The 27,693-nt window shown below is 49.1% G+C and overlaps 1 protein-coding gene across 3 annotated transcripts in view; it reads left to right on the plus strand.

The window, feature by feature from the left end:
- TRAF3IP1 (TRAF3 interacting protein 1) overlaps window positions 1-27,693 on the plus strand; it is a 59,043-nt gene that overhangs the window by 19,103 nt on the left and 12,247 nt on the right. For all 3 annotated transcript variants that reach the window (XM_047721529.1, XM_047721530.1, XM_047721531.1), the window contains 6 exons: window positions 1,152-1,172; window positions 2,110-2,194; window positions 2,641-2,724; window positions 5,323-5,446; window positions 5,651-5,687; window positions 8,507-8,583. In XM_047721529.1, the coding sequence (XP_047577485.1) occupies window positions 1,152-1,172; window positions 2,110-2,194; window positions 2,641-2,724; window positions 5,323-5,446; window positions 5,651-5,687; window positions 8,507-8,583 (428 nt within the window). The remainder of the gene's footprint in view (window positions 1-1,151; window positions 1,173-2,109; window positions 2,195-2,640; window positions 2,725-5,322; window positions 5,447-5,650; window positions 5,688-8,506; window positions 8,584-27,693) is intronic.

A 27,693-nucleotide genomic window follows, 5' to 3' on the forward strand; every position in this document is an offset into this window, starting at 1 on the left:
GGCTCTGTCAAGCACACTCCAGATGGCGTGGCATTGAGGAGAGACTGCCACTAGCTGCTCTGGCCCTGGGGCAGTGCTGTCCCTGGGTCGAGCTCCAGTCCTGCATTGCTGTCACCCCATCCTTATAGTGGCGCTGTCTGGAAACGTGATTTCCAGGCCCCTCCTAACCCACAGTTTGTGAGGCTCTGTGGGTGCTGGGCCGTTCTCTGCTCTGTGCAGTGTGCCCTCTCGGAGGTTCCTGTGTCCCATATCCAGAGGTCCTGCAGGGCCTACCACTTCCCCTCGCCCCATAGGCCTGGCTCTTCTTCCCAGAGTCACCTTCTTTAGGGCACCATTTGTGTCGGTCTTTGACTAGTAAACAGATATCTGAAGTTCATCTCAGCAGACAGACTGTGGTGTCTGAGGAGTGCCGTGTGCCCTCGGGAGCCCTGGACTTGGTCCTCATGTGTGGGATAGGTCCCTGTGTGGAGGTGGGCTTGTAGTTAATGGGGGATGCCTGGCAGCTCCCCGGGGTCCTTGGCTCCGACTTGGACCTGTGCCATCCTGGTGCATCTGAGGGTTTGGTCCTGTGTCTCAAGTGTGTCATGCAGAGTATCCTCTTGGGACTTTAAGTCCACCCCCCAACAGTGCTCTCCAGCCCATGTCCTTGTGGCCACGTAGGTCCCATTTGTCCCTAAAACACAGCACTTGAAGAAGGAAGTAGGCCATGGGGAACTGGAGAGATGTCCTCGTTCAGGAGCTGATGGAAGAACCCTTGCTGATGAGTTCGGGAGGGAGGGCCCTGCTCGCTGTCACCCCGTCATGGAAGGGGCGTCACATCTTCTTGTCCCTCATGCTCCCTGGCTTACCAGCTGTTGCCTCATCTCAAATCTCTCATTTGTGTCTGTGACCCACTCTCTTCATACTCCTGTTGCCTCTCTTCATTAATAGCATTTTAGAATTCATAGTTTGCTTTGTTCTCTGACTTTTGATTTTTGAAAATAAAGTATTGGTAGTGGGACACTAGGAATGGCTCTGTGTTCCCTGACAAGTGTCCACTGTTACTTGGTCTGTGTTTTTCCATAGGTCTGCTATTTAGTGCACTGAGCTTTACCAACATGGAAGTCGTTTTTTCTGATGTACCTTATTATTATTATTTTTTTTTTTTGCAGGTGACTCTCCTAGTGATGCAGGTGAGGAACGGCCTGAACTGGGTGTTTGATATAAATTTTGCATGTGTGTGTAGATACTAACATGTACTCTCAGATTTGTTTTACACACTAAGTTAGTGAAGTAAATTAGGGAAACATAACTATATTACTTTAAGATTTAATTTATGTATCTTATGTTCCAGAAGAATGTATTTCACTTCCGAGAATAAAACGTGTATTTCTAAATTCAAAGTCTGATTTATCCTATTTTCTAAAATACAAAGCCCTTTTACTTAAAATGCAGGAGTAAATTTAAGTTCCTTAGTAATTAGGGGTTGTTACTTATTGATTTAATCTTTTTATTAAAATGAAGAAAGCTTTACTCAGATTATAAAAACCATTTGGCACATACCCAAAGTAGAGTTTTTTAAATGCAGAAAGATATCAAGAAGGAAGCGAAAAACACTGTTTCTAATCTAAATGAATGTCCATCTAGAACCCCCATTGTGTGTGTGTGTGTGTGTGTGTGTGTGTGTGTGTGTGTGTGATTAAATATGTTACTATCCTCAGTTACGTGTTAGGACGGTGACACTGTTTTATGCCGAGGGTCTGCTGACGTGACCCACCGTTGACACTAACACAGGTGGTGGGTGGGGAACATCTGGACACACAGATCACACGCGTCCGTCCCTGTCAGGTTGTATTTCCTTTATGTAAAATTGCTTGACTGGATGAACCTACCTTTTGCATTCCATTTCTTAAGAAATTGAACCAGTTTGTATTTCCAAGGTTTGAGTGCACCCGTCTCCCCAGATCTTCACCGAATCTAGACATGAATCGTCTGTTTTATGTTGATGAAAATAAGAGATGAATAAAGCTCATGTATATTTGCGATTATTGGATTGCTGTGTTTTCAAGTATTGATTACCTGTTTGTGTTTCTTCCTTCGTGAACTGCTCACTGGATCGTCACGCTTCAGAAGGAGAAGTTGGACCTTCTGGCCCAGAGAAGCCTGAGGTGTCTGAGAGCTCTGAGCTGCCGGGCGAGCTTCCAGCCAATCTCAGGTTCGTGGGCCCCTGTCCAATGCCCAGGCCGCCGCCGCCACTTCTTTCTGCATCTCCCCCAGTTCGTTTAGTGCTTGAGCTCAGTTATAAGGAGATACTTGTGCAAAGAAAGCAGAAACCATTTAATTTAGTTTTCCTGCGTTGGATAGAAGTTACTACACATAGGACATTATAAAGATTTAGGGACATTCATAATTATGGTATTTGATTACTGAGAGTTCCATGATTCCTTTTGAGCCTTAAAATTAATGAAAACATAAGATTAAGAGATGGACACTTTTAAACCTGTCAGATTAACGGGATGTTCTTAACATTCTGCAGACTGTGTCCCGACGAGCATGTTGATGGCGGGAAATTAGGGGTGTTGTTGATCTTTGTTTCTTGTCCACTTTGAAATGTCCAAGTGTGTCATGTCCCCTCTTTGGTTTTCCCGTGTTTGGGTTTAGAAGAATACCTCGGCCTGGGAGTGCGAGGCCAGCACCCCCCCGTGTGAAGCGCCAGGACAGCGTGGAGGCGCTGACACCAGACAGGTGAGTCCTCTGTGGGGGGGCTGTGCTGGGTGGGGTGGGGGCGGGGCGGGGCCACTGCCACCTGACATGTGGGTAAGCCGGGTCAGGCCACATGCCCCCGGCCACACACTTTAGTTAGCTGAACAGAAAATGTGCTTTATATTTATAGCATGGGGTGGGGGTGTAGGGAGTTATTCTTTGAGAGAAGTTGGGGGCCGGGGGGAGTATTTTCTAAGCATAGAAGCAACAAGGGGGAAAATAGGAAAAAATAGATTTCAAGGCTTAATTGCACACAAATATAAGATAAAAGGTCAGAAAGTCATAAAGTATGTGAAAGCAAGCCACAGACAGGGTTCTCTAAGTGTTACAACTATCCCTGTGGATGTAGTGTGATCTTTAGAGGAAAGTACAAGAAATCAAAACATAAAAATAGAAAAATAAAGCAGGCCAGACCGGCATGGTTTGAAATAGAGCAGGAGGCAGGAACTGGGGACATGTGTGGCTACATTGTAAGGGACATGAAGGATTGATGCAGGAGGTGGCAGGAGGGAGAGGTTGTGGGAACATTACTCTTTACTGTTTCTGAGATGAGGAGACTGGTGCATGTTTCTGGTGATGGGACCGATCTGAGGAGACGGGGAACTGGGGAGGTAGGAGCTACGGGGGTGGGAGGATTGTTGGAACATCGTCCCCGAGGGGTGGAGGGGACACAGAGGGACTGGCTTTGGAGGGGATGGTGCATGTCAGTGAGTTCTAGAAGCTGACCTCCCTCTCCCCCACTCCAGAGCTCCACTTGTCTTGTGAACCCAGAGCAAGTCTGGGCAGGGAGGCCCAGAGCCCCGCTCCCAGAGATCGGGTGTCGAACTGAGCAGAGGGTCCTCATCTGGGGTCATATCCTCCCCCAACCCCCAGCCTTCTGTGGGGCTATGTCTGGAGATCCCGAGTAGTGTCAGGACTGGGAGGGCCTAGAGGGAATGTTCTTGGCATCTAGCTGGGCAGTGGGGCAGGGGTGAGGTCGAAAGTCCCCCTCAGACTGGCAGCCCCACCCAGAGGACCGTAGGCCCAGAGGTCTGTGGCACAGCGGGCGAAGCAGGAAGCTGGGCTGCCTCCGGGTGCACGTGGTATGAAGTGCTGCCGTGGACTTTGTTCTCCTGCCGTGGGCAGGTGCCTGGTGCGGGCTCTGGGCGGGCACAGAGACAGAAATGTGGGCGATGGTGGTCCGAGAGTGGGGTGCTCAGATGTGAGGTTGGGGGCATGCTGCCAGTGGCGGTGCCCAAGGGTGACCCTGGATGTGTAGCTGGGTGATGGAAGCAGGATGGTGGCAGGAGGGCTTGGGGACCCTAGAGCCAGGCTTTGGGAAGGGCTATTTCTCAATAAAGACATGGTCAGTGTTGGCAGGGAGCCAAGAGTGCAGGGGGGCTGCCTGGCAGCTGGCAGCGGTGACCAGGGGTTGAGGGCCAGAGAGGCTGTGGTGTGGAGTCAGAGTTGGCAGACTTGAGAGAAAGTGATCTGGAAGACACAGTAAGCACAAGAAAGCTGCTTTCCCTCTGGGCCTGGCCATGGGAGGCTGCTGCTTGAGGCAGGGGAGAATGGAGAGGGCTTGCTGATGAGGGATGGTGTGTGGGAGGGGCTCGAGGGGTACAGGGCTTGGGGGAGATATGGGGTGTGGTGAGGCTGGCCCTGGTGGAGGCAGGACATTGCCTGTGAGGGTTGAAGGGCCCAGCGAAGAAGCTGAGGGTGTTTTGGGGGAAATGTGTACTGTTTTGAGAGCTCATACCCAAGTGCACGGGTTTCCTGCTGACCTTGTGTGTTGCCCTAAAGCAAGGGAGAGGGTGTGTCTGTGAACCAGTGATCGTAGGGCAGGGGGAGGTTAAGGGCACTCAGTAAAGCAGGGTTGTGTTATGCTGCTACGTGAGAAGTGAAGGCAGGTGGGACTGATGGGGAGCTGGTGGTGAGTGTCTGGGTTTGGAGCCTTGTGACCTGGGCCCAGTGTGGTTGGCGTGAGGGCCTAAGCAGAGGGCAGCTGACTGTGGCCTCCAGTGGGGTGACAGTAGGTAGGGCTGTTCCAGTGGGTGGCTGTAGGAGGTCTAAGAGAGCCCTTGGATGGACATAGTCACCTGCGAGGACAGGTCCAGGCCTACAGGCCAGGCATTTGGGTATTGGACTGGCCCAGAGTGATGGTAGGTCTTGGTGGAGAGGAGGTGCTGGGCAGGGAGTTGCAGCCAGGAGGCCTCTGTGTTGGGGCAGGGGTCTGGGGCCGCATCGCCACCCCTGCCTTGATGTTTGTGACTTGGAAGACTAGGGCTCCCTGGGTGAGGGGCTACAGGTGGAGGGCTGGTGTCCAGAGAGTGCAGCCAGGGGAGGAGTGAGGCTCCGAGGGCCCTCCGGAGGTAGAGGTGTAGGGAGGGGGCAGGGGTGGAGGGAGCACAGAGGGCAACTCTCATAGGGACCCAGGCGTGGGTCTGCGCTTGGCTTTCACACCTGGGTTTTGTGACATTCTAGAGGCAGGTAGGCAGGAAGTGGTTAAACTCCTCTCTCCGAGCCTGGGATGCAGGGGATTGATGCTGGACAAGCGATCAGCAGCTCTTCTGATGTAACCTGATTCCTTTTTCTCTTTAGGACCGGAAGTGGGAAAATTGTTGCCAGTGTGATCATAGACGCGCAGAACTCTGACAATGAGGACGACAGTCAGTTTGTGGTGGAGGCGGCCCCCCAGCTCCCTGAGACATCGGAGCTGGAAGTGGTGAGTTAATGGGAGCATCGGTTTCTGGCGTTGCCCCTGGAAGGCCTTGGAACTCCTAATCCAGCATTGAGGTTTATGTAGACAAAACGAGCCTCTGATTTTTCAGTCAGATTTCTGCCTTCTTTAACCGTGTCATTGCCTTGAGGAGATTCATGGAAGCAGCATTTCAAGAATCAGCTTTTTCCTTCTTGCTTTCCTGCCCAGGTGCCTGCGGTAGACATGGAGGCCGAGGAGAAGCACGGTGAGTGGCAGGCGTGGCTGCGGGAGGGTCTTGCACACGGGAGCTCCATGCACCCCGCATTGGTCCTGGTGGTATACCAGGGCACGGATGGGCTCCTCCTCCATTGTGGGTTTAGTCTCAGAGCCGATGGGTGCTGGGCCCTGGGACCCTGGGGCTGTCTGTCAGTGGCTTCTGACGTGGCATGCACTTAGATTAAGGGTTAGACCTCTGGGGTCGTTCCCAAATCGACAGTATTTGTAATACTACTTTTCCTTTTCCCAAGTATCTTCTTTGATTCCAAACATTTGCAGAAGCAGAGCGAGTAGTCCAACGAACCCCCTGTACCCGTCACATGGTGTCCATGGTTGTTGGCTCATGTTTTCTGTAAGCCTCTGGCTGCTGCAGACCCCTGCTCCCTTAGACTGTTCTCAAGTCCCAGAGAAGATCGTGTTTTCGGTTAACATGTTAGATGTAGCTCTAAAAGATAAGGGCTGTCTTCCAAAAAACATAACCATAAAAACAAAATACTTTCCTGATATCATCACAGTTTTTCTAGTTATTTTGTATATTTTTTTCTAGTTTGAGTCAGAATCCAAATAAAGTCCTACCACTGGATTCGATTGAACTCTTGGGTCTCTCTTAACCTGTACGTTCCCTCCCTCCCCTTTCCCTTGTAATGTATTTGTGGAGGAAACTGGTTGGTTGTCCTTTGGGTTTCCCATAGTTGAGTGTTGCTTATTACATGCCCATGGTATGGTTTTTTACATATTCTTTTATTCTTGTAACTTGGTCCTAGAGACTTGGTCAGATGCAGGTTTTGAGCAAGAATACTGATAGGTGGTGTTGGTTTTTCCTAATGTCTGCTTGTGATGTTAGCCTGGATCATTAAGGGCTGCAGGATGGTAATGTTCTCATCTACCCACCCTTCTTCAGGGTTTGGCTGGAGGATGCCGTGGTGCAGGGCTCCCCACCCCGCCTAGCCTCTGACCCTAGTAGCACAGCCCCTAGGAGGAGGGTTTTCCTCAGAGTCAATCTGTGCCCTGGCACCATCATTGTGTCTGAAGAGGTCATGTGGGGTGGTGGTTGCTGATAGCTGTGTGATACCTGTGTGAAATCATGGGTTTACCTCTAACGCATTTGAGGGGCCTCATTTCACACCAAATCGGTTCTCACCGATGTTCAGATTGCCCAGCATGTAATTGGTGGGTGACTGTTGGAGCTGTTCTCTGGGGCCTGTTGACACAGCCTGGGAGACTTTGCAGCTTCCTTGTTTTCTGAGAGGAGCAGATGTTCCAGGCTCATGTGGTGTATTTCCTGCCCCAATGCTGGAGCCCTCCGTTTCTCCAAGATGCCTGACTGTACTTTACTTCTGGGTTGTTGTTCTTAAGGGCATTCTTACCTTTTTTTAAAAACAATGAGAACGTGTATCCAAGCTCATACTGATATTTCCAGTGCAGCTTTACTATTCTAGACTCTGTTCTAAATTTTTGATTTTTACATGCATGTCTATCTCATCCCAAAAATCCTGGCTCCCAGTGTCGGGCATCTGTCTGCTTCACCCTGGGGCTGGCATGCACACGCAGCACCTTTGGAACACCACCAGCTATCAGCGGCATCAGTTTGCCGGACACCGTGTAGGGTTTCTGTTGGGGTCTATCTGTCCTCAGGTATGTCCCTTCAGGGATGGAAAGCCAGTTACTCTGTTGTAAGTTTCCAGAACAATTCTGTCAGGCTCTGCTTGCCGGCGTGATGTTCTTAGGTTTATGGGTTCCATTTTGGTTTCAGTTTTTAGGCATTGAAAAATCGGATATAATTTTGTTTTATTTCTGTAAAATAGTCCTATTTCCAAGGTCAAATGTACCAGAGGAGGCATATTCTGAGATTGGGGCTTCCACCCTGTCCTCTCACTCCCCCTGTAGGTGACAGTAAGGAATAGGGCTTACACTTTGATTTTAAAAATTACAGGTTATGGGGCGCCTGGGTGGCTCAGTGGGTTAAGCCGCTGCCTTCGGCTCAGGTCATGATCCCAGGTCCTGGGTTCGAGCCCCACATCGGGCTTTCTGCTCAGCGGGGAGCCTGCTTCCTCCTCTCTCTCTGCCTGCCTCTCTGCTTACTTGTGATTTCACTCTGTCAAATAAATAAATAAAAATAAATAAATTAAAAAAAAAAAAGAAAAAAGGAATAAAAATTACAGGTTAATACCTGTGTGTGGTGCGCGCGCGTGTGTGTGTATTTGGCAGGATCTCCGTGTGTCCCTCTTGCTCTTGTGACTGGGCAGTGCGTGCTGACATTTGTCCCTTGGCAGTGTGGACGAGCCCTCACCGCAGCTCCCAGGACGCCGTCTCGAGCGTCCACAGCCACTTTCCCGTGGCTGCGCGTTTGGGTGAGGCCATATGCTAAAGACAGTGTTTTGTGTGATATTTACCCCATAGGCAATTCTTTTCTTCCTTTTTCTTTATTTTTTTTTTTTAAGGAAGTTGAAGATTCTTGACCTCATATTGAAGGAGTATTTCTGCTTAGAAACAGCTTAGGATTGCCACACCTGTTTGACAAAAGGTTATCATCTGGAGTGTTAATCTACATTTCCTCCTAACTGTTTTCTATTTCCAAAGTTTTTCTCTCTCTCTCTTTTTTTAAACCTTTGAGCTGATTTCTTTGAAACACTCTAAAGTTTTATGGTTAATTTCCATCACCCGCTGTATCAGTCTGCAGTAGACCCTTTTATCAAAAAAAGATTATTTGAAGCTGTGCTCATTATAGAAAGAGGAAGAACACCCCTTCACCCATTTAGAGTAGAATAGCTCCCTAGAGAATAACATAAAACCACTGATTCTCCACAGGAGGACTTGTGAAAAAGATTCTGGAGACCAAGAAAGATTATGAGAAGTTTCAGCGGGCACCCAGACCTGGAGAGAAGGTAAGGAGTGATGTCTGCGCAGGTGCTGACGGACTTCAGCGCTCCCTCCCACCTCCTCATTTGGAAGGATAGAAAATCCAGGGCTGCTCCTGAGTGTCCTAGAGTCAAGGTCACAGGCCAGTTCTGCTCTGACCCCATGGCTGTCCCCTTCCCACCTTATCCAATCCCTTCTCCCTGCTTGCAGAGCTGGGAGGCGGGCCGCCTGGCCCTGGCTGATTGCAGAATAAGAGATGGGGGAGTTTTCATGTCTGGCTTAAATCCAGGTGCTGTTGGAGACTGGCCTCCCCGCCGCCTTCCTTGCAGTTGTGGTCTTGTTGGGACCCCCAGGTTCCTGCCAGCCGCCACCCCTGGGCCTGTGACTCTGGGATAAATACCTGCAGGCCACGCAGCGAGCCTCAGAAGTCACGGCTAGGCTTGTTACAGCTACTTTCAAAAATAAGAATATGTCTTCACTTAACCACTTCTGTAACAGAAAGACCGTTCTATCGGCAGCCGACGTTTCCAGTATGTTTTACACACTCACACGCAGAGATGATTTCGCCTACAATGTCCTAGTTTTTCGTGAATCTGTGGCCAGAAACAGTTGGTGAGGGGACCGTGTAGTCGCGAGCGACATCGGAGGGGTCGGGGAACAGTCCCAGGAGAAGAGTGCTGTCTGGGGCTTTAGTTGGCGGCACCCCGTTCACTCGTCCGGAGGGCGAACTGCCTTTGCACGGGCCGTGGCCTCTTGCTGTGGGGTTTTAGCAGGGCCTCGTCCTTTTCATGGCCAGAGGGCTGCCCTATGGCCCTGGTGGTATTTCTGGGAGCCGCTCGGAAACCACGAGTGTGTAGCTTGGGGCTGTGATGTGGGCGAGGGCGAGGCTCCGGGGGTCCCCATTTACCACCTGTGCGTGCCCTGCGCAGTGCTCTGGGTCCATGCCACAGGCTGCCCGCGGGGGTGCGCTTCAGGCTGGAAGCTCTGACTGCAGGAGAGGCGGGGAATCCGTGTCCTCAGTGGTGGACACAGGCTGCTCTCAGACAGCACAGCCAGTCGGGTCGGAGCCGGGGCCGCATGTCTGTCACGGCCCGGGGCATGAGCCAGCCTTATCGTTGTTGGTGCGCACAGGGGCATCAGGCTGCAGTTCCACTCGGGGGCCCTCAAAAAACGGCTTTGAGGTTTTGAAATAAAAGAAATTAAAACCTTCGGGGAGACTTGATGTCCTTTCTGCCTTGGCCGCAGCCCTGCTGTCCCCAGGGCCCTCGGTCCCTGGGTCAGAGTTGGCGGCAGCCTGACCTGAAAGGCCACTGCCTGCGCTCGGCAGTCGTGGGTCTTGCCTGGGGCAGACCTTTGACACCAGTGCTGGTCTTGGGTGGCGTGCTGTTCCCAGGCCCTCCCAGGGTGGGCGCCTGGCGTCTGGTTCTTTGGTCTTCGTTAGCTCTGGTTCTGGGGACTCCGGTGTACCTGCACTCTTGGGCTCCAGGGCGCGTTGGCCGGCCTTCAGGTGCCCACAGGTCCGCCAGGGGGAGGGGATGTGCACGTGTTCAGGGGGGGCCCCATGGGCTGTCACGGCTTCTCGGCCCTACAGACAGCCTGGCAGTGGCTGCAGCGCCAGCAGCAGTGGAAACTTGTGTGGCTGTGTGGCGGGAAGGCTTCACAGCCTGGTGCTGGCATGGGCCCAGAGTCAGGGACAGGGGCCGGCAGTGCCCGGGTGCGCTCCCATGTCTGAGAGGCTGTGCCGCCCACGCTGGGGATGGAGGACGTGGGCCTTGCCGCCCACAGGTCCCGGCGAGAGGGGACCCCCTTCCTGCCCGGTCCAGTGGCTGCTGCTCTGTTCCTGGTCCCTCAGGTTTGTTTCCCAGATGTGTGGCCGTGTGGGCTCGGTACCTGTGCTCCTGTCCTGGCTAGCCCCTCTCTGTCATCGTCCCCATTGGGGTGATGCTGCTGGAATAGCTCCTTCCCTTTTGTTGTGGGTCATGCCTGTTGTGAACGTGCCCTGGGTGTGTGTCCGCTTGTCGGGTGAGGGCGTGGGGGTTGTTGGGGGTTCAGTCCTTTGGAGGGAAAGTTGTGGAGAGCATCCTGCATGTCCTATGTGCACGGAGACCGCTGGTCCCTTGGGGCGGACCCGATGAGCAAGAGTGCGGCGCGCGTGGGTCTTTTTGAGAACCTGCTGCGTCCTCCTTGCTCCCTCCACAGTGCCCGCAAGCGCAGTTCTCCCGCCCACGCCCCACTCACGGTGCTCAGTGTCTCTAGTTTCTTGTGTAGTGATGTGAGTTCCCTTCATGGCTGACGTGATTCTGTCCCACTGCCAGTTCCTGCTCTTTTCTTAGCTGGACGACTTGGGTTGCTGTAGCTGTTCTGTTCTTTCAGACTGACCCTTTGTTTGTCTCACCAAGGCAGTTTCTTGAGTGGGTGTATTCCGTTTTTCTGTTCCTTTGGGTTGGGTTGGGCTGTGAGTGAAGGAGAGACCCCAAGTGTCAGTGGCTTAGATGAGCGGGGAGTGCTTCAGCTCCCGAGCCAGAGGGTGGATATAGCAGTGGCCCAGGCATCTTCTACCCATCCCCCATGTGCGTGACTCCTGCATCTTGGCCCCTCATGGCCCATGGAGACCGTCCAGGTGCGGCTGGCAGGAAGGGAGGGGATGGAGGAGCAGCGGACAGGAGCGCGCCCCTTTCCTTTGAGGCTTCTCAGAAGTTGTGCGTCCCACTCCCATGTCTGTGGTTCCGGCCAGATCTTCACTGCGAAGGCGCGTGAAGTGAAACCGTTATTCGGTGCATTGTTTTGCTCAGCCAGTGATCAGGATAGATCTGCCCAGTCGTCTCGCTGCCTGGTGCGCTCAGAAAATGACAGTATTTGCAAGGCACGTGGGTGGGTGGAGGAGACCGGCCGCCTGGCTGGGGTCCGAGGGTTTCTGGAAGCAGCCTGTCCCCCACGTGTGGGCTGCGACCAGGGCAGGACGCTTGGCCGTGGGAGGTAGAGCAGAAGCCAGCGTCGCCAGGCCCTCCCCAGCCTCTCTACAGCCAACTGTTCCTTCTCTTTTTACTAAGTCATGGCATCGGATGGTTCACCTGTGCTTTTATGATTTTATAAATATATATCTACAGTTCACAGTTTTCCTGCTAAATCTTTTTTTGTTGTGTTTTGTTTTCTTTGATGAGACTTTAAAGAAGCTATTGAAAAAGTCACCCTCTAGCAAAGACCCAACTTCTGGTCTTGTAGATACTCGCTTTGGTTTTCATTTCACCGATTTCTATTCCTTATTTTTCCTTTTAATTTCTTTGGTTATTTATGTTTTTAGTCTCTTGTGGAAAATACTTGGCTCGTCCATTTTTAGTCTTTGTCACTTTAAATGAATGTTTAAGGCTATGCTTTTTTTTTTAATTTTAAAATTTGTTGTAGAGCACACACGTGCGTGCATGTGAGGTGGGGAGGGGGAGTGGGGGGCGGGGGGAGAATCTCTGGCAGACTCTGTGTTGAGCACAGAGCTGGATGTGGGCTTGGTCTTAGGACCCTGAGATCATGACCTCAGCTGAAATCAGGAGTCGGATGCTCAACCGACTGAGCCACCCTGGTGCCCCAAGGCTCTACATTTCTCTTTAAGCATGATTTATTTAAATTTATTAAATATTAATATAAAAAATTCTTTGAATTTTAATTTGAAATACTTTCTTTTTATCATGTGGGCTATTTAGGAGTCTGTTCTTTAGTTTTGAAACATAAAGGTTTTTAGAAAATCTTTTTATGGATAATTCCTAATATAATTTCGTGTTCGAAGAATACAGTCTGTGTGTTATTGATTATTTGGACTGAAGCCTTTCTTTGGGGTCTGGTCTGAGGTCGGTTTTTACAGCTGTTTCTGAGAGCTCGCAGACCGTCTGTTTCCTGGGCTTTCGGTCCATTCTTCAGTGCTCCTGGTGGATTTTGCAAAGAGCTGGTGGTGAGACTCTGTGCTCAGGCCTCTTGTCATACTTGCTTGTCTTTGGTCTCACGTAAACATTCAGATGGTAGATGTTTTCTCTGCTTTTCATGTAAATTGTGCTTCTTGTCTTGGACTTCCTGTTGTTTTGGGGGAGCACTGTTTTTTCAGTGCTGAGGAGATAGGAGTTTGTAGTCGAGCCGTCCCTCAGGCCAGCCTTTGGCGTTGCCTTGGAAGGAAAGCTACCTCTTATTATACCGATGGACTCGAATAATCCATTACAGAACCAACATGCATCAGACGGAGCATTGTCTTCATTAGCCTGGCCGACTCGCTGTCTTCTCAAGAGGAAATATAAACTTTGTTAATAGTAAGGTACTAGCTCATGCCAGCATTTTTTTTTCCTTCATATTTACGAGGAAGTTTTTGAAAAACAACCAGAAAAGCAGTTTTATTAGTGTTTCTTCTGCTTTAAAAGTACTTGCTTTTTGAACTTTATAAATGAAGATGCTTTGGATGCTAGCTGGCCATTTCAGAGACGGTGCCCTCCCTCCTCACTCCTGATCCTGTACATTCTCTGGGTTGGGCTTCTCTGCTTTGGGTCAGTTCTAGTCGAATGTTAGTTTTAGATGCTTTTTCTTTTCACTGAAATTCTTTATTTTGAAATAGAGTATTTCTCTTAGTGGGTTTCTTTTTTAGTTCATTTAAAGCTTGTGTGATTTTACTCTCCCCCTTCTTGCTCACATAAGCCGTGTCCTCTGGAGGTTGTACATCTCAGATGAGACCTTGGCGTGCGCTTAATTTGACGTGAATGTATGTATTTGATGCCCTTCTCGGTGAGTGTTGTGCGGTGGGCCCCGTGGAGTTGTGCTTCAGTCTCTGGACAGTGATCTGAAAGAAGTGTGTATTTGGAAATGTGCATCTTGAAATGACTCTAGGTGGATAAAGTGACTTTACCCTGAACATGTTCTGTTTCAATTACAGCAAGTCGTGTGTAATGAACAATTGTCAGCTCAATTCTGTGAAAGGCAGGCATTCTGATTTTCTCTTTGGTGATCCGAGTAGACCTTCCAGTTATTTCTTATTTTGGTCACGAGGTGGTGCAGTTTCATCACAAATACTTAAACCCTATTAGAAAAAGTCTCCTTAGAAATCACGCCTTAGCTCAAAGTCTGTACCTGATGAAAGTATTTTTACTTTGCATGTTTGTGGTCCTAGTATTATTGGATGGGTGTTCTTTTGATAGAAATACTGTTTCCATTTAAATTGCTTTGAAAGAAAGGGGACATATGCTACGATGTCCTTCGCTGATGAGACGTTAGTGGCAAAACTGGCTGCTGCTGACACTGACTTCAGCTGTAAAGAGTGACTTATTTATTTTAGGAAACAAGGCGATAGTTTTCTGTTCCCAAGTAGTACAGTGTCTTCCAGTATGCTGGCGGGGGATTTTAGGTTTCCGATATAAAATTGTTGCTAGCAAATAACCAACAATATCACCTAAAGATGCTTGGAGATGTGTGGCATGGAAACATTATAGACTGGGACAGTGGTTTGGGAAGCATCTGAACGTCATACGTGTGAACTTCATGGCAATATTTATGATGCGTAAATGGGCCTTCTTTGTATACACAAAGGCCATGATATGGGTAAACTATCAGAATACTTTATCTGCAGGGAAATGTGTACATGACTTAAGAAAACGGGATTCTAAGGATGTGATCAGCTCTGGCCTGACAAACATTTCCAGGCCGAGTGGTCCTCCTCTGCTGGGTAGTATGCTTGCACAGTGAGTGATCATACGGCGAATAATGATTTTATTCTTCGAGCTGGGCTCCACACTGAGCTTGGAGCCTGCCGGGGACTCTCACTCCCTCTCCCTCTGCCCTGCCCCCTGCTTGTGCATGTGCGTGCACTCTCTCTCAAAAAAAAAAAAAAAAAAAAAAAATATTTTTACCCAAAATGCCAGCTTAACATTCACATCATTTTGTATTTATAACTCTTCCAGATTTAGTCGGTTGGGCCTGAGAAGCCATTCTGGCCTTATTTCCGTCAGTGTCCTATTTGCTGTGCACAGACGCCAGCCTGAGTGCATAGCTGGAACTCAGGTCCCGGGTGGTGCGAGTGTGGGTGTGGGCACTGTCCCTGTGGCACATCCCTGAGGTGGGAGGGTTGATGCTCTGGTGGCCTCAGGATGAAAAGGATTAGAATTCAGATCCAAGTCAATCAGGGACTGTGAAAGTCGCATGAAGCTCCGCGGAAACCAATGCAGGTTGTGCAGAGAGCAGTAAGTAAGCAGAAGGGACTCTGTCCCATGAGTCCTGGAATCTGCAGCCTCCTGGCAAGTGCGGGCCCGCGGCAGGGGGACACTGAGGATGGCCTGGCCCTGCTGAACCTTTCTCGATGGTCTGGAGAAGCATGAAGACTTTCGAATGTAGCTGGTGTGACATGAGGAGGGTGTGTAAAGGAAAAAGGACCTTGGAAAGCCCTGCATTGTGGCTGAGCCCAGGCGAGCTGTTGGCGTGGTCTGGCTTCTTTCTCTTCTGCTGGAAGTGGCGCCCCAGGCCGGGCCTCCCACATCTCTGCTCACCCAGGTGGTTCGCAGGTAACAGTGGTACAGGGAGCCACAGCGGCTTTCCTCTCTCAGCTGTGTGCCCGCATGTGACCTCATGCTCTAGGCCTGCGTCCCTCAGCTTATCTGGCTTCCAGGCACACGGGCTCCTTGGGGATGGCAGGTGCATGTTGGGACACAGGCCCTGTCCTGTGTGGAGTGGGCACACAGGCATTTTGTTAGCGTTTGGTAGAGCAGCTGCTTCCAGAATTTCGGTCCTGAAATTCCACGTTTCTTTGGCTTCTCTTTGAACAAAGGAATTTATTTCCTGGTAACTTTTTCCCTTATTTCTTAGTTATTTTTATTCTTTCTAAAACACACCCATTTGTGCTCACTGTTTGAAATGAGAAATGCCTTTATTTTCCTAGTTCCTGTCTGTCCACTTCTCAATTTGAGGAGTGGCTTCCAGTGAAGCGAGCTGCTGCTGGAGGGATGGGCTCTGCTGCTGAGTCAGGCTTTCTTGGCTTCAGCTGAACCTGAGGAAGCAGGCTCAGAAGGGGCTGACGTGGGCAAACCGGGGCCACAGCTTTGTCCTGTTTCTCCAGGAGATGGGTTTCCGGGTCTTTTTACAGTAGTGGGAAACTGAAGCTCTGGATGTCAAAATACTTTGATTTCCTGCTTGTAGTAGTGATGCATGCATGATTTTTCATATTGGAGCATTATCAAGGTTTCTGGGTGGAATTCTCTGAAGCTTTCTTTCTGGCCGAAGAGCCCTCCCCACCAGCTGGGACCCCTTTACTAATTAACAGTGCCCTTGAAAAGTCATGTCCCTGAGGCCATGACTGACAGCCACTTTGCCAGGAGCTTTCATTATGTCAGGGGTTTGCCAAATTTCACAGAATATTCTTCAATCCCTTACAGGAAAAAAAAAGATATTAAAATAAAACAGAAATGTGTTTATTTTAGATATGAAGTTATTTAGACATTGTAAATAAAGCACACTGTGTGTGGACATGTCTGAATTACACTATGATGTGCACACTCCGTGTTACCCACAAGATGCATTCTGAAAGCTCGGTTAGATTTTGAAACTCAGGAGTAATTTTTAAATACTCGTATTTTTGGTACTGATTAAGTTTCCAGGTAGCTTATGAAAGCTTTATGGTACTATAGAGAGTTCATTTGCAGGGGAAAATGATAGAAAATCATGCTGTAAAAGGAAAAACTAAACAGACTGAATAAAGTAAATGGTTTTATACAACGTTAAAAACAACTTCTGAAGGCAAGCAGGTCAGACATTTAAAATTATGAAGGTTGAGAACTCTCAACTACTTCAGAGATGCCTGACCATGACATTCAGGGTCTAGAGGGAGCGTGTCGCGCCATCCTCCTTGCGGGGTCTGTGTTGCCAGGGTCCTGTTGGCTCAGTCGGGGTTCAGCCAGCAGTGCCCGCCACAGCTCTGGTTTTGGGAAGGCCAGCCCTCCCCACAGCCCATCCTGTGGGTGGCAGCCAGAGTCCTCCTGCCCCAGCACAGGATGAGCTGCTGCCACGTGGGTCTGGGGTAGTGGCACGTGCCAGAGAGGTTGTGGGTCTGATACGGAGAAGCCCCCCCTCCCCCTGCACTACTTGACTACAGATTGCTGACCTCACTGCTGAGCACTTGAGTGAGGGATTTCTGCAAACCAGGTCGGGGGAGGCCGGCTCTTCCACCTGCACCCCGTCACCGGGCACACGTTTTCATTTGTCCCGTGACAGGTGGGGTTGGGGGTGGATTCTGCTGGCTTCTCCACCATCTCCAGCTTCCGCTTCCCTTTGTAATTACTAGCATGTTCTGGGACACGTAAGTCTCCTGCTCTTCACTAGCTGTCCGTTTTGTCACCTCTTTCTGTCATCGTGGGCTCACTTCCCAGTCTTACTCAGGGGCTGACACACTGACTTGTGTGTTGGTGCTCAGATTGCCCCCGATTTGTCCCGCGGGGGCTCCTTTAGATTGGCGTCTGTGTCCTCACAGTCTGCCCTGTTGTTCTTCGAGTTCTTCCTTCCTTTTTGGCTCACGGAGATTTTCTAGGCTCATCTTGCCTTGCCCTGCCCCAGGCCCAAAACCAGCCATTTCTTCTGATTCCTTTTAGTGGAGGTTGGTGTCTCAAAAGCAGGATCTGCTGTTGGGCACACTTGTTCCTCTGTGGTATTCAGCTCTTGGGCCCTCCTCTTGGTGGTCAGAGCTACAGGAAAAGTGTGTGTGCGCGCGCATGCCCACGTGCTCGCACACACCCCGGGATCATCTTAGTTTCCTCCCGTTCTGTATTGATAATTCCCTTCTCCACTCATGAAGAGCATGACGGTCATTGTCCTGGTAGATCACCTCAGTGAACGAACCCCATCTCCCGTTGCTGCTGATCCCCCGGCCCGCATGCCTGCCCTCTTCACCCACCTCACCCACCTCAGGCTCCAACAAATCCTGCCGCGTGGGTGGGCTCCTGCTCACCCCTGGGGTAGCCATTTGCCCGTCTAGGACTCCTTCTGCCCTGTGCTGGCTGCTGCTCCCCTTGCCCACATGGATGTCCTTACTCTGGGCCCCGTGGCTCTCCCCCTCCCCACTCTGGTGCAGATGCTTCTGTGCTTGGCCTGTGTACAGGCTTTAGGACTGAGTAGCCAGGAGGAAAAGACCAGCCACTGACTCTCTTCTGGAACGGAATCTCGTCGGGGAGACCCGTGACTCTCCCGTGGCTAGCACAGTGCTAGACGTAAGTTCTCTTTAACTTGTTCCCTAGGTGAGTTCAGCTCCTGGAACAAAAGTTAGAAGAGACAGAGGGAGACAGAAAGGAACAAATGATCAAATATGAGGCAGCACTTGGCAGAATGAAATAAACAGACCTGCATTTGGAAGGTCGGCGGATGTTCTCACGGTGCTTCTGGAGGAGAAGAGGACGTGGCGGGGGTGCTGTAGCCTCAGTGAGCCCCTCGCTGACCAGCAGGTGCTGCCTTCAGCTGCTCACATGCACCTCCTGACCTCAGGCCCTGGGAGCAGGCACAGCCCTCTTGCAGAGTGGCTCTCTGCCCCAGTGGGGGTATTGGAGTTCGGACAGCAAGACAGATTGCAGAGTGAAGTGTGATACGAGTGATAAGCTTCCTGACCTAGTTAATGGGATGTTAAACGAAGTCTGATTTTTTTTTAGAGGCACTTTGGTACTTTAACAGAGAGCAAGAATGGAACCTGCTGTGGGTCTACCCTTAAAGGGGCTTTCATGTTCCAGGAAAGAACATATTGCAAGAAACCGTGGGTTCTTTTCAAAAGAACAAAAGTCGGATTTGCTTGTACCTGTGCTCTGCAGCTGTAAGCACTCAAGGAAGAGGGGACAATAGCCACAGCCTTTGTGGAGGAACAGGTTGACTCAGGGTTCCTGTTGTTTAGTCCAGTTGGCATTACACATGTAGAAATAAGGAACAATGCGGTCAGGGTAATTCCAGGGCTCAAAATGTGCTGCTCTCTCAGGATCTTGGGGGAGGATGGCCTACGACAGAGCCTACCTGGATAACTAGGAAAAGCTAGCATGACACTGCTCCTGCCCTGGGGTTTGAGCACGTGGAAAGCAGCCAGGCCAGCCTGAACACAGGGTGAGGATAAAATATGCAGTGGATTCCAAAGACTTAGGGGAAAAAAAGCATATAAGATGTCTCATTAGTAATTTTTATGTTGAGTACATATTGAAACAGTATTTTATATGTATTGAGTTAAATGTCTCGAAATTAATTTCACCTCTTAGTTTTTAACGAAGCTAGTAGAAACTTGTAGTAAATAAAACTGGTTAAGCAAAAAGAGTTGAATGTACCATCACTATGGAACTGAGTGCAAAAGCCCTAAAGCAGTTTCTGAAAAATCGGTTTTATGGAAAAAAATAACCTCATAAGACTCGGTGGGTGGGGCAGAGGGTTAAGGGAGGTAAAATCACATTAAAACCATTGTCCAAAACTTTTCCCATTTGCTTTCTTTATTTTTTTATTTTTTAAGATTTTATTTATTTATTTGACAGACAGAGATTACAAGTAATTTGAGAGGCAGGCAGAGAGAGAGGAGGAAGCAGGCTCCCTGCCGAGCAGAGAGCCCAATGCGGGGCTTGATCCCAGGACTCTGGGATCATGACCTGAGCCGGAGGCAGAGGCTTTAACCCACTGAGCCACCCAGGCGCCCCTTGTTTGCTTTCTTTAAAGTGTCTTTTGAGGACTGAGGTCTTAACTTTAATGTAACTAAAATTTCTCAGTCTTAACTCTCAGGATCAGGGTTTTTTTTGTGTCTTAGTTAAAAAATCCTTCTCCTAAGGCCAGAAAGATATTTTTTCTTTTTAAGTATTTAAAGCTTTGTTTGGACCTTTCCGTCCTTAGTCCACCTGGAGCTGATTTTCCTGTGTTCTGTGAGATCGAGGTGCAATTTTTCCTCTAATATGAATAACCAGTGCTTCCTCCTTTCCACGTTACTCCGCTGTGTGTGGAAGTTACGTGTCCTTTCTGGACTCTGTATGCCAGAGGTTAGCAGACTTTTCTAGCAAGGGTCCAAAAGCACGTGTTTTTAGCTCCAAGCCGTGTGCGCTTGGTCACCACTATTCAGCTTTCCAGAGCGGCCCTAGACACCTCCCAGGTGAACCAGTGTGGCCAGGTGCCGATCATTTGTTTTTTTGTGTGGGTACCAAAATGCAGATTTTATAGAACTTTCATGGACCAGAAAACACTACCTTTTAAATATTGTTTTCAGCTATTTGTTTAGTAAAAGCTGATCTGCACTCATGGGCTATATAGACAGCTAGGCCACGGGTCAGGCTGTGGTATGTGTCTGTCCCACTGGCCCTGCCTGATTCCACGCTGCTCTGATCGGTTTATAAACAGGCCTTGTCTTGGGTGATTTGGCTATTTATTCTTGGTCCTTTCCGCTTCTGTAGAAATGCTGTCGGCCGCTGATGGAGCGCCAGGGGGCACTCTCTGGTGAGCTGAAGAGTGTGGGCGAGCCGTTATCTCTCCGTGTGTTCGCTCTTAATGCCTCTCAGTGAGCGTTTGTGGCTTGTTTCTATAGTGATTGTGTCTGCTGTTTGTTAGATTTGTATGTGGGCACTCGAGAGGCTATTCTGGTACTGGAAATACTCTGTTTTAAATTTCTTTTCTAATTGTTGGTGGGGAGGAATGCTGTTGACTTATAACCACTTCCTTGACAAACCATTGTTTTAAAAACTATGTGTTGGTTCTTTTGTGTTTTCTGTGTTATAGTAGCCACTGGATACGAACACGGAACATAGCAAGATACAGGTACTGTTGTCACCCCCATCTGGGGGATCAGGACGGGAAGGGACTTGTCTAGGGCCTCGGGACTGGTGAGCACCAGAGCAGGGATGTGAACGCATGCACCTGGCCTGAGTCTGTGTTCTTCCCCCTGAGCTGCGCCCTCGTTCCTGTTGCCCCCAGTCTCCATGGCCCTGTACCTCCTCTCCAGGCCTCATGCCTTCTGTACTGTTATCTGATCGCTCCCATGGGGCCTCCAGGACCCCTCTCCCGGAGGGGTAGTAACGATCATAGTGCACCACTTTCTGCCTTTCTGGTTTTTAATGACAGTTCTTCTAGAATTTACTCTTTTCTGATGATACTTATTGTAGCACTTAATAAAATAGATTGAGAAAGTTTGATTTTTTTTTCCCCACTGTGGGACTTTATCATGAATGGGTGTTGAATTTTATGAAATGCTTTTTCTCCATTGAGATGATTCCATTATACTTCTTTAATTCACTAAATGACATTTACAGCTTTTAAGTGATCGTTTCTGAGGTGAAACCAACGTTGTTACACTCTATTATCTTTTTCATCCATTGGTAGATTCTGTTTGCTAATTAGAATTTTTCCATTTATATTGATGGATGAATTGGACCCACGATTTTCTTTTCCTCATATGATCCTTGTCTTGTATTAGTGTCAAGGTTGGGAGTGAACTGGAGAGAGTTCCTTCTTTTCTTTTCTTTTTTTTTTTTAAGGAAGCTTCTTTAAAAAATTTTTATTTATTTATTTGACATATAGATCACAAGTAGGCAGAGAGGCCGGCAGAGAGAGAGGGGAAGCAGGCTCCCTGCTAAGCAGAGAGCCAGATGCAGGGCTTGATCCCAGGGCCTGAGACCATGACCTGAGCCGAAGGCAGAGGCTTAACCCACTGAGCCACCCAGGTGCCCCTCTTTCTGTCTTTTCTAGAAGAGATGGTAGATGATGGAATGGTGTGTTTCTCGATAGTTTGTGGACTTGTGTGTAGACCCATCTGAGCATGATGGGAACTTTTAGGGCATGGCTGTTATTTTTACATTGGGAAGATTCAGGCTTTCTCTTTCCTCTTGAGTCAGTTTTGGTCATCAGTGTCTTTTAAATTTTCAAGTTTCCGGCAAAAGCTCTTGATAGAATTCTTTAAACATGTGCTTTATTTGTCATTTTGTTTTGTTCTGTTCTTATTAATAATACTACTAATTTGTACTTTTTCTTCCCTTTTTTTGAAGCAGTGTTTTCAGAAGTTTGTCAGTCTTTTTAAACCACCTGCTTTTGGCGTCACTGGCCTTCTCTTTTGTATTTTTATTCTTTTCACCGATTTATCCTGTTTTCTTCATTTCCCTCTACTTTCTTTGTGTTGATTCTGTTGTCCTTTAGATTTCTTAATTGGACTCTTACATTCCTGGTGTTTATTTGGCCTTTTTTTTTTTTTAGCCTTATATAAACTTATTTGTGATTACAAGTTACTGTGTGGTTTAAGTCAGGATTTATCCATCACCTCCATATGTGGGCACTGTTGCAGGATGATAATCAGAAATGGCTGTGCACGGGGTGCCTGGACACTCGGTTATGCCTCTGCCTTTGGCTCAGGTCGCGATCCCAGTGCCACATCTCTCCCTATCCCTCTGCCACTGCCCCCTGCTTGCACTTTCTCTGTCAAATAAATGAAATCTTTAAAAAGAAGAGAAAAGAAACGGATGTACACGTCATCAAACACCATTTTCTTGGCAGCCGTTGGGATGGTTGCGTATTAATAGAATTCCTGATGTCGAGCGGTTCTTACGCTCCCGAAGTAACTGGTGCTTGGTCATGGTCTGTCATTTGTCTGATGCAAAATCATATTCAGTTCACTAGTATATTTATTTATTTATTTATTCATTCATTCCTAGGTTTTATTTATTTTTCAATAATACGCACATCCATTGTGGGGCTCGAACTTACAACCCCAAGATCAAGAGTTACGTGCTCTTCGAACTGAACCAGCCAGGCACCCCAACTTAATAATCTTTTAAAACAGAAGTCCATGGTCAATGGACATTAGCCTGTTTTGTGTGTGTGCTGTTGCTGTTAGGTGTTAGAATCAAGATTATGTTAGTTTTATGTAGTTAATTCTTATAAAAATACTTCCTGTGTCCTAGAACAGTTGAAGTCTGAGGAGTGACCTGGTTCACAGAAGTTGGGGAGCCTTGGGGCTCCTTCTTGGCAGAAGTTGTTCCTCTCTGGGGGCTTGTCTCCCCAGGGCCACTGGTCAGAAGCAGGACCTTACATCCCATTCCATGGCTTGAGATCCTGGGAGCTCGGAGCCCACGTGCTTCCCTGGTTAGCTGTTCCTGACTTGTCGCAGGTTCCTTGACTCTTGCCTGCAGGGTACATGGGTCTGAGGCCTGGAGCCCTGGAAGGGTCCTTCTCTGGCATGCTCTCATGTGACTCCTTGTGCAGTCCCCATCCCATCCTCACCCCAGAAGCCATGAGATGAACAGTGGGTCCAGCTACCCTTACCCCATGGCAGGGGCTCAGCAGGATCCCAGACTTGTGCAGTTTGTTTCTTCCCCGATTACTCTTTGGTTGTCTGTGGGCAGTAGGGAAGAGTAGGTGTTTGTACAGAATTACAGGCCTGTTTTCCTGTGGGCCACGTCTCTTCTTGCCCTTGTTTGTGCTGGCAGTCCAAAGTTACCTGGAGGCGGGCTGCTGGTCCCTTGGGCCTGGTGGACCGTAGTAGGACCCATCAGAGAAAACTCTTATTTTGCTTAGTCAGAGACTTCCTGTCACCACGCATGTCCCTGCTCACATGCCACCTCTCCAGAGAGCCCCCGCCCCCGGCCAGCTTCTTTAGTCCTCCACCCCATTGCCCACCGGGCTCCAACCCTACTTCCTTTTCTTCCTGACCTCAACCGCTCACTGAAATTTTGTGGTTTTGGATTAACTGAGGCATGGTGAGCACAAATTGAGTGAAAGCTCAGCCCCGTATCTGTATCAGGTCAGAACACCGTCTGCAATGCATCATTGCCATCTTGGCCCCGCTGCTTGCAAGGTATTGGGTCTGACTGTCCTAGTTTTGAATTTTCCTCTGCTCTTCCAGTCTTTGGAGTCATGCCTTCTAGTCATCATTCTGTGGAATGTATTTTCGTTGGAAGGCTCTGACATCCTGACTTTTACGACGGGTTTGAGCATCTCTTTTTCAGTTCACATGCCAACCAGAAAGTGGGTTTCATGTTGCCCAGAAACTGCCTTGTAGGATTGATGGTTAATTTGGGTGTGATTATTTTGTCTGGTATTTTTAGAGAATTTAGGAGGCTAAATATGTAAAAATAAAATGAACCAGAATTAGAAGAAAGATTGTAGCTATAGCTTTGGTAAAAAATGATGAATATTTTAGCAGGACATTTAAAGTAGTAAATCCAATTAGTTCATAAAGGGATGGAAATCAAAAGCAAAATAATTTAATAATCCTAATGTTGTTTCCAGAGATGATAGTGAAAAGGAAAATAAAGTGTATTGTTTTTTTTTTTTTTTTTTAATTTTATTTGTTTGGGGTGCCTGGTTGGCTCAGTCGTTAAGCGTCTTCCTTCGGCTCAGGTCATGATCCTAGGGTCCTGGGATTGAGCCCCACATTGGGCTCCCTGCTAAGTGGGGAGCCTGCTTCTCCCTCCACTCCTCCTGCTTGTGTTCCCTCTCTCACTGTGTCTGTCTCTGTCAAGTAAATAAAATCTTAGAAAAAAATATTTTATTTGAGAGGAAAGCATTAGTGGCAGGGCTGGGAGAAGGGGCACAGAGTAAAGTATATTTTAAAACTTAGATTCTTTTGCTTTCACTGCCCGTAGCAGGGAAATGGTTATAAAATGTAAAGCGAGGGGCGCCTGGGTGGCTCAGTGGGTTAAAGCCTCTGCCTAAGTCTCAGGTCATGATCCAAGGGTCCTGGGATCAAGCCCCACATTGGGCTCTTTGCTCAGCGTGGAGCCTGCTTCCCCCCACCCTCTCTCTCTGCCTGCCTCTCTGCCTATTTGTGATCTCTGTCTGTCAAATAAATAAATAAAATCTTTAAAAAAAATGTAAAGCGAGTGAACTTTAGAATCTTTTGTCCTTTGAAAGCTACTTGAAGGCGCACCTGCTTAGAGCTGCTGATATGTTAGAACTGTCCAGAGTTTTTATGAAACACTGGAGCCAGGGCCCCTTCTCAGACCCAGGACATCCATCTTTGGGCAAGGTCCTGGCCTTGGTATTTTAGAAAGTTCCCTGGGTGATTCTGATGCACAGCCGGGAACCAGAACTTCTGGTCCAGATGGTTGCTGACCCTGGAGGAGTAAGGTGGGAGGCTTCCTACCTTGTCCTTTGGTTCCTGTGCATAAAGGCTGATCCTTTGAACCTCTTGGAAGACCAGGGGAGGAAAGAGCCTGTCCCCACCTGGGTCCCTGGGTGGTGGCAGTGCTGGTGGCAGTGCCCCGTGGACCTGGCTTATTTGAGGGGGAAGCTGGGCAGTTGAGGCAGATCTTGGGGTGTATTTCCGACCGGTAGGAAGTGGGCACTGCTACCCTGCCCAGGTGGCCCCAGCGCGGGCCAGTTACAGCAGCTTCTGCTTGCTCCCATGAATGGGACGGGGGACCTGGATGGATCCTTTGCTGAGCTGTCTGCCCTGCCGGCACTCCACTCTGCTCTCCAGGCAGCAGCGCTGTGAAAGGGATGCCTGCACATGCCTGCTGGTCTCTGGGTCTCTGAAACCTGCGTGACAAATACACAGTTTTAGAGAGATGAGGGCAGTGCACAGTGGGATGGAAGCTCGAGAAGGGCATATCCAGGACTCGGGCTTGGACTGCATGTGGACGTGGGGTGGGTGCTTCCGTGGGAACGCAGCAGCCGGCGTGGGATTTCAGCTCCAGCCAGGGCTTGATTCTAGTCTTCCCGGTCTGCTGGTCTTCCGAGGGCAGCCCCGGAGTCAGCTGTCCTGTTTGCAAAATGCTGCTGGGTTTCTCGCCACACGTGTGCACTCAGGAGGGTGTGCGGTGTCTCTGGGGCTTCTGAGTGCACAGAGCTTCGGGTCAGGGCGGCGGGAGTCCAGACGCGCTCTTCCTCCTCTGTCGGTGTTTGCATGGTGTGTGCAGGTGCGCAGGGCTGGCCCTGACTACTACCAGCGCTCCTGTCCTCTTGATGAGGGAACCCCATCCACAGGTAATGACATGACCTTCCCTGCCTCTCATCACAGTTTTTGGCTGAAAGACTGTTCTGGCCAGTGTAATGTGTGGAGCCCCTGCTGCTCTCCCTCGGTTTCCATGTGCACTGAATATCTTTTTCCATCTCTTTGAGCCAGTTTGTGTGTCTGTAAAGCGAGAAGGAGTCTTGTCTGAAGCATACGGCTGGGTCTTGCTTTTTTAGGTGTCCAGCAACTCTGCATATTGATTGGAGATTTGAATCCACTTGTATTTCGAGTGATTAATGATAGGTAAGAACTTGCTAATTCCATTTTACCGTTTTCTTCTCTTGCTCTGCCCTTTGTGATCAGATTTTCCACAGCGGGGACACTTTGCTTCCCTTCTCTGTCTCTTGGGAATCGACTGCGGGTATTTGCTTGGTTGTTACCACGAAGCTCACATGAAATGTCTTATAGGTTAAGGGCTGGTTCATGCTGATAACAAGCTAATTTCAGAAGCTCTGCCCTTTTAGTCCGTCTTTCATGTTTTTGAAGTTGGAGTTTACCTCTTTAGGTTGTGGTCGTTAACAAACTGTCATAACGGAGGTTATTTTCAGGACTCTGTCCTTTTGCCTTTGTACAGAGTGGCTGATGGCCCTTCCTCCTCATCCCCCAGTTCTGAGAGGTGCTCCCCTCTGCCCCCATGTTCCCTGGCTGTGCCTGTGCTCCTGCTCCCATCTGTGCCCTTCACTGCAGCCTAGGGACTCCTCTTGGGCTTTCCGGGGTGGGGGCAGGGCCTCTGCTGGCTACCTCCTCCTCAGCTCTGTCTGGGAGTGGCTTTCCCTCACCTTCATTTTTGAAGGACAGCTTTGCCAGGTCGTGTTCTCATGAGCACTCGGTTTCCCTCGGCCTTCAAGTGCATCGTCCCACTCCCTCCTGGCCAGGAGTCCACTGTGGTCCCGCGGGGTTCCTTGGGACACACCAACTCTTCTCCTGCTGCCTTGAACAGTCTCCCATTGCCTGTGTTTCTTTTCTTTTCTTTTCTTTTTTTAATACATTATTTGTTTACTTGAGAGAGAGCAAGTGTAAGAGAAAGAGAGAGAGAGAAAGCACTGAGGCAGAGGGAGAAGCAGACTCCCTGCTGAGCAGGGAGCCCAGTGTGGGACTCAATCCCAGGACCCTGGGATCATGACCTGAGCTGAAGGCAGAGGCTTACCCGACTAAGCCCCCCAGGCACCAGGAGGTCATCCCCCCACAGCCAGCAAGGTCTAGGGTGGGCTTGCCCCTGTCCATTCACAGGCCCTCAGGTTGATTGGTTCCACTTTATGTTTCCTAGTGGGTTCCCGTTTTCTTATTCTGCCCAAATTTACTCGCTCTATTTTCAAAGAAGTATAGAACCTTAAAAATCTGTAGCTAGAATGGATTAGAAGAACCAAAAGTTCATGATTAGGAACTGGAAAAAAAACTGATTTTTTTCCCCTAAAGCATGTATTTTATTATATAATTAATAGTAAACTAGAACATATCCTAGGAGCGAAGATGTGCATCTGTTAGCCAAGTATGGTTCTGTTTCCGTCAATGGTCAGCACTGCCTGTCACACTGCTGCACGGCCTTTTCAGCTAAAAATAGAGCTCAGTGGCTGCTGCACCCTTCAGGCATGGCTTACTTCTCCTCTGCTTAACCGAGAAGCTGTTCTTGAACCAAGTCGGGTCACTGGGAGCTACGTTTTCTCTCAAGAATAAACGGCACATGTAGGATTCAGCTTCTCATATGACTGGACACGTGCAGTGAACGAGGATGGAGGAGCGTGTACCCTGGGCAGTCAACATCCTGGGCAGCAGTGAGTCTGCATGTGTTCCCCCTGAGTGCGGGATGCAGGCTGCGGAACGGTCCTGCCAGCTCTGCTCGGGGGTCCTGCCAGCTCTGCTGGGGGCTCCAGCCAGTGCAGGACCACGCGAGGCACGTAGGTCTTCATGGGGGACATGGGATCACTGTCATTCCACAATGACCACGTTGATCTCCAAAAGGTTAATAGTTCGAAACAAATGTGTATGCTGCCCAGTGTCAAAACAGACACTCCGAAGTCCATACTTCTCCTGCACGTCAGCAATAGCCTGTTGAAAATACTGTGCATGAAGTTCCCCTCGGAACTGAAAACAAAAAAGTGACTTACAGAGCCACACGGGTTTTTTTTGTTTTGTTTTGTTTTTTTTAAGATTTTATTTATTTGACAGAGAGAGATCACAAGCAGGCAGAGAG

This window comes from Lutra lutra, chromosome 3 (genome assembly GCF_902655055.1).
Source record: "Lutra lutra chromosome 3, mLutLut1.2, whole genome shotgun sequence".
Classification (NCBI taxonomy): Eukaryota; Metazoa; Chordata; class Mammalia; order Carnivora; family Mustelidae; genus Lutra; species Lutra lutra.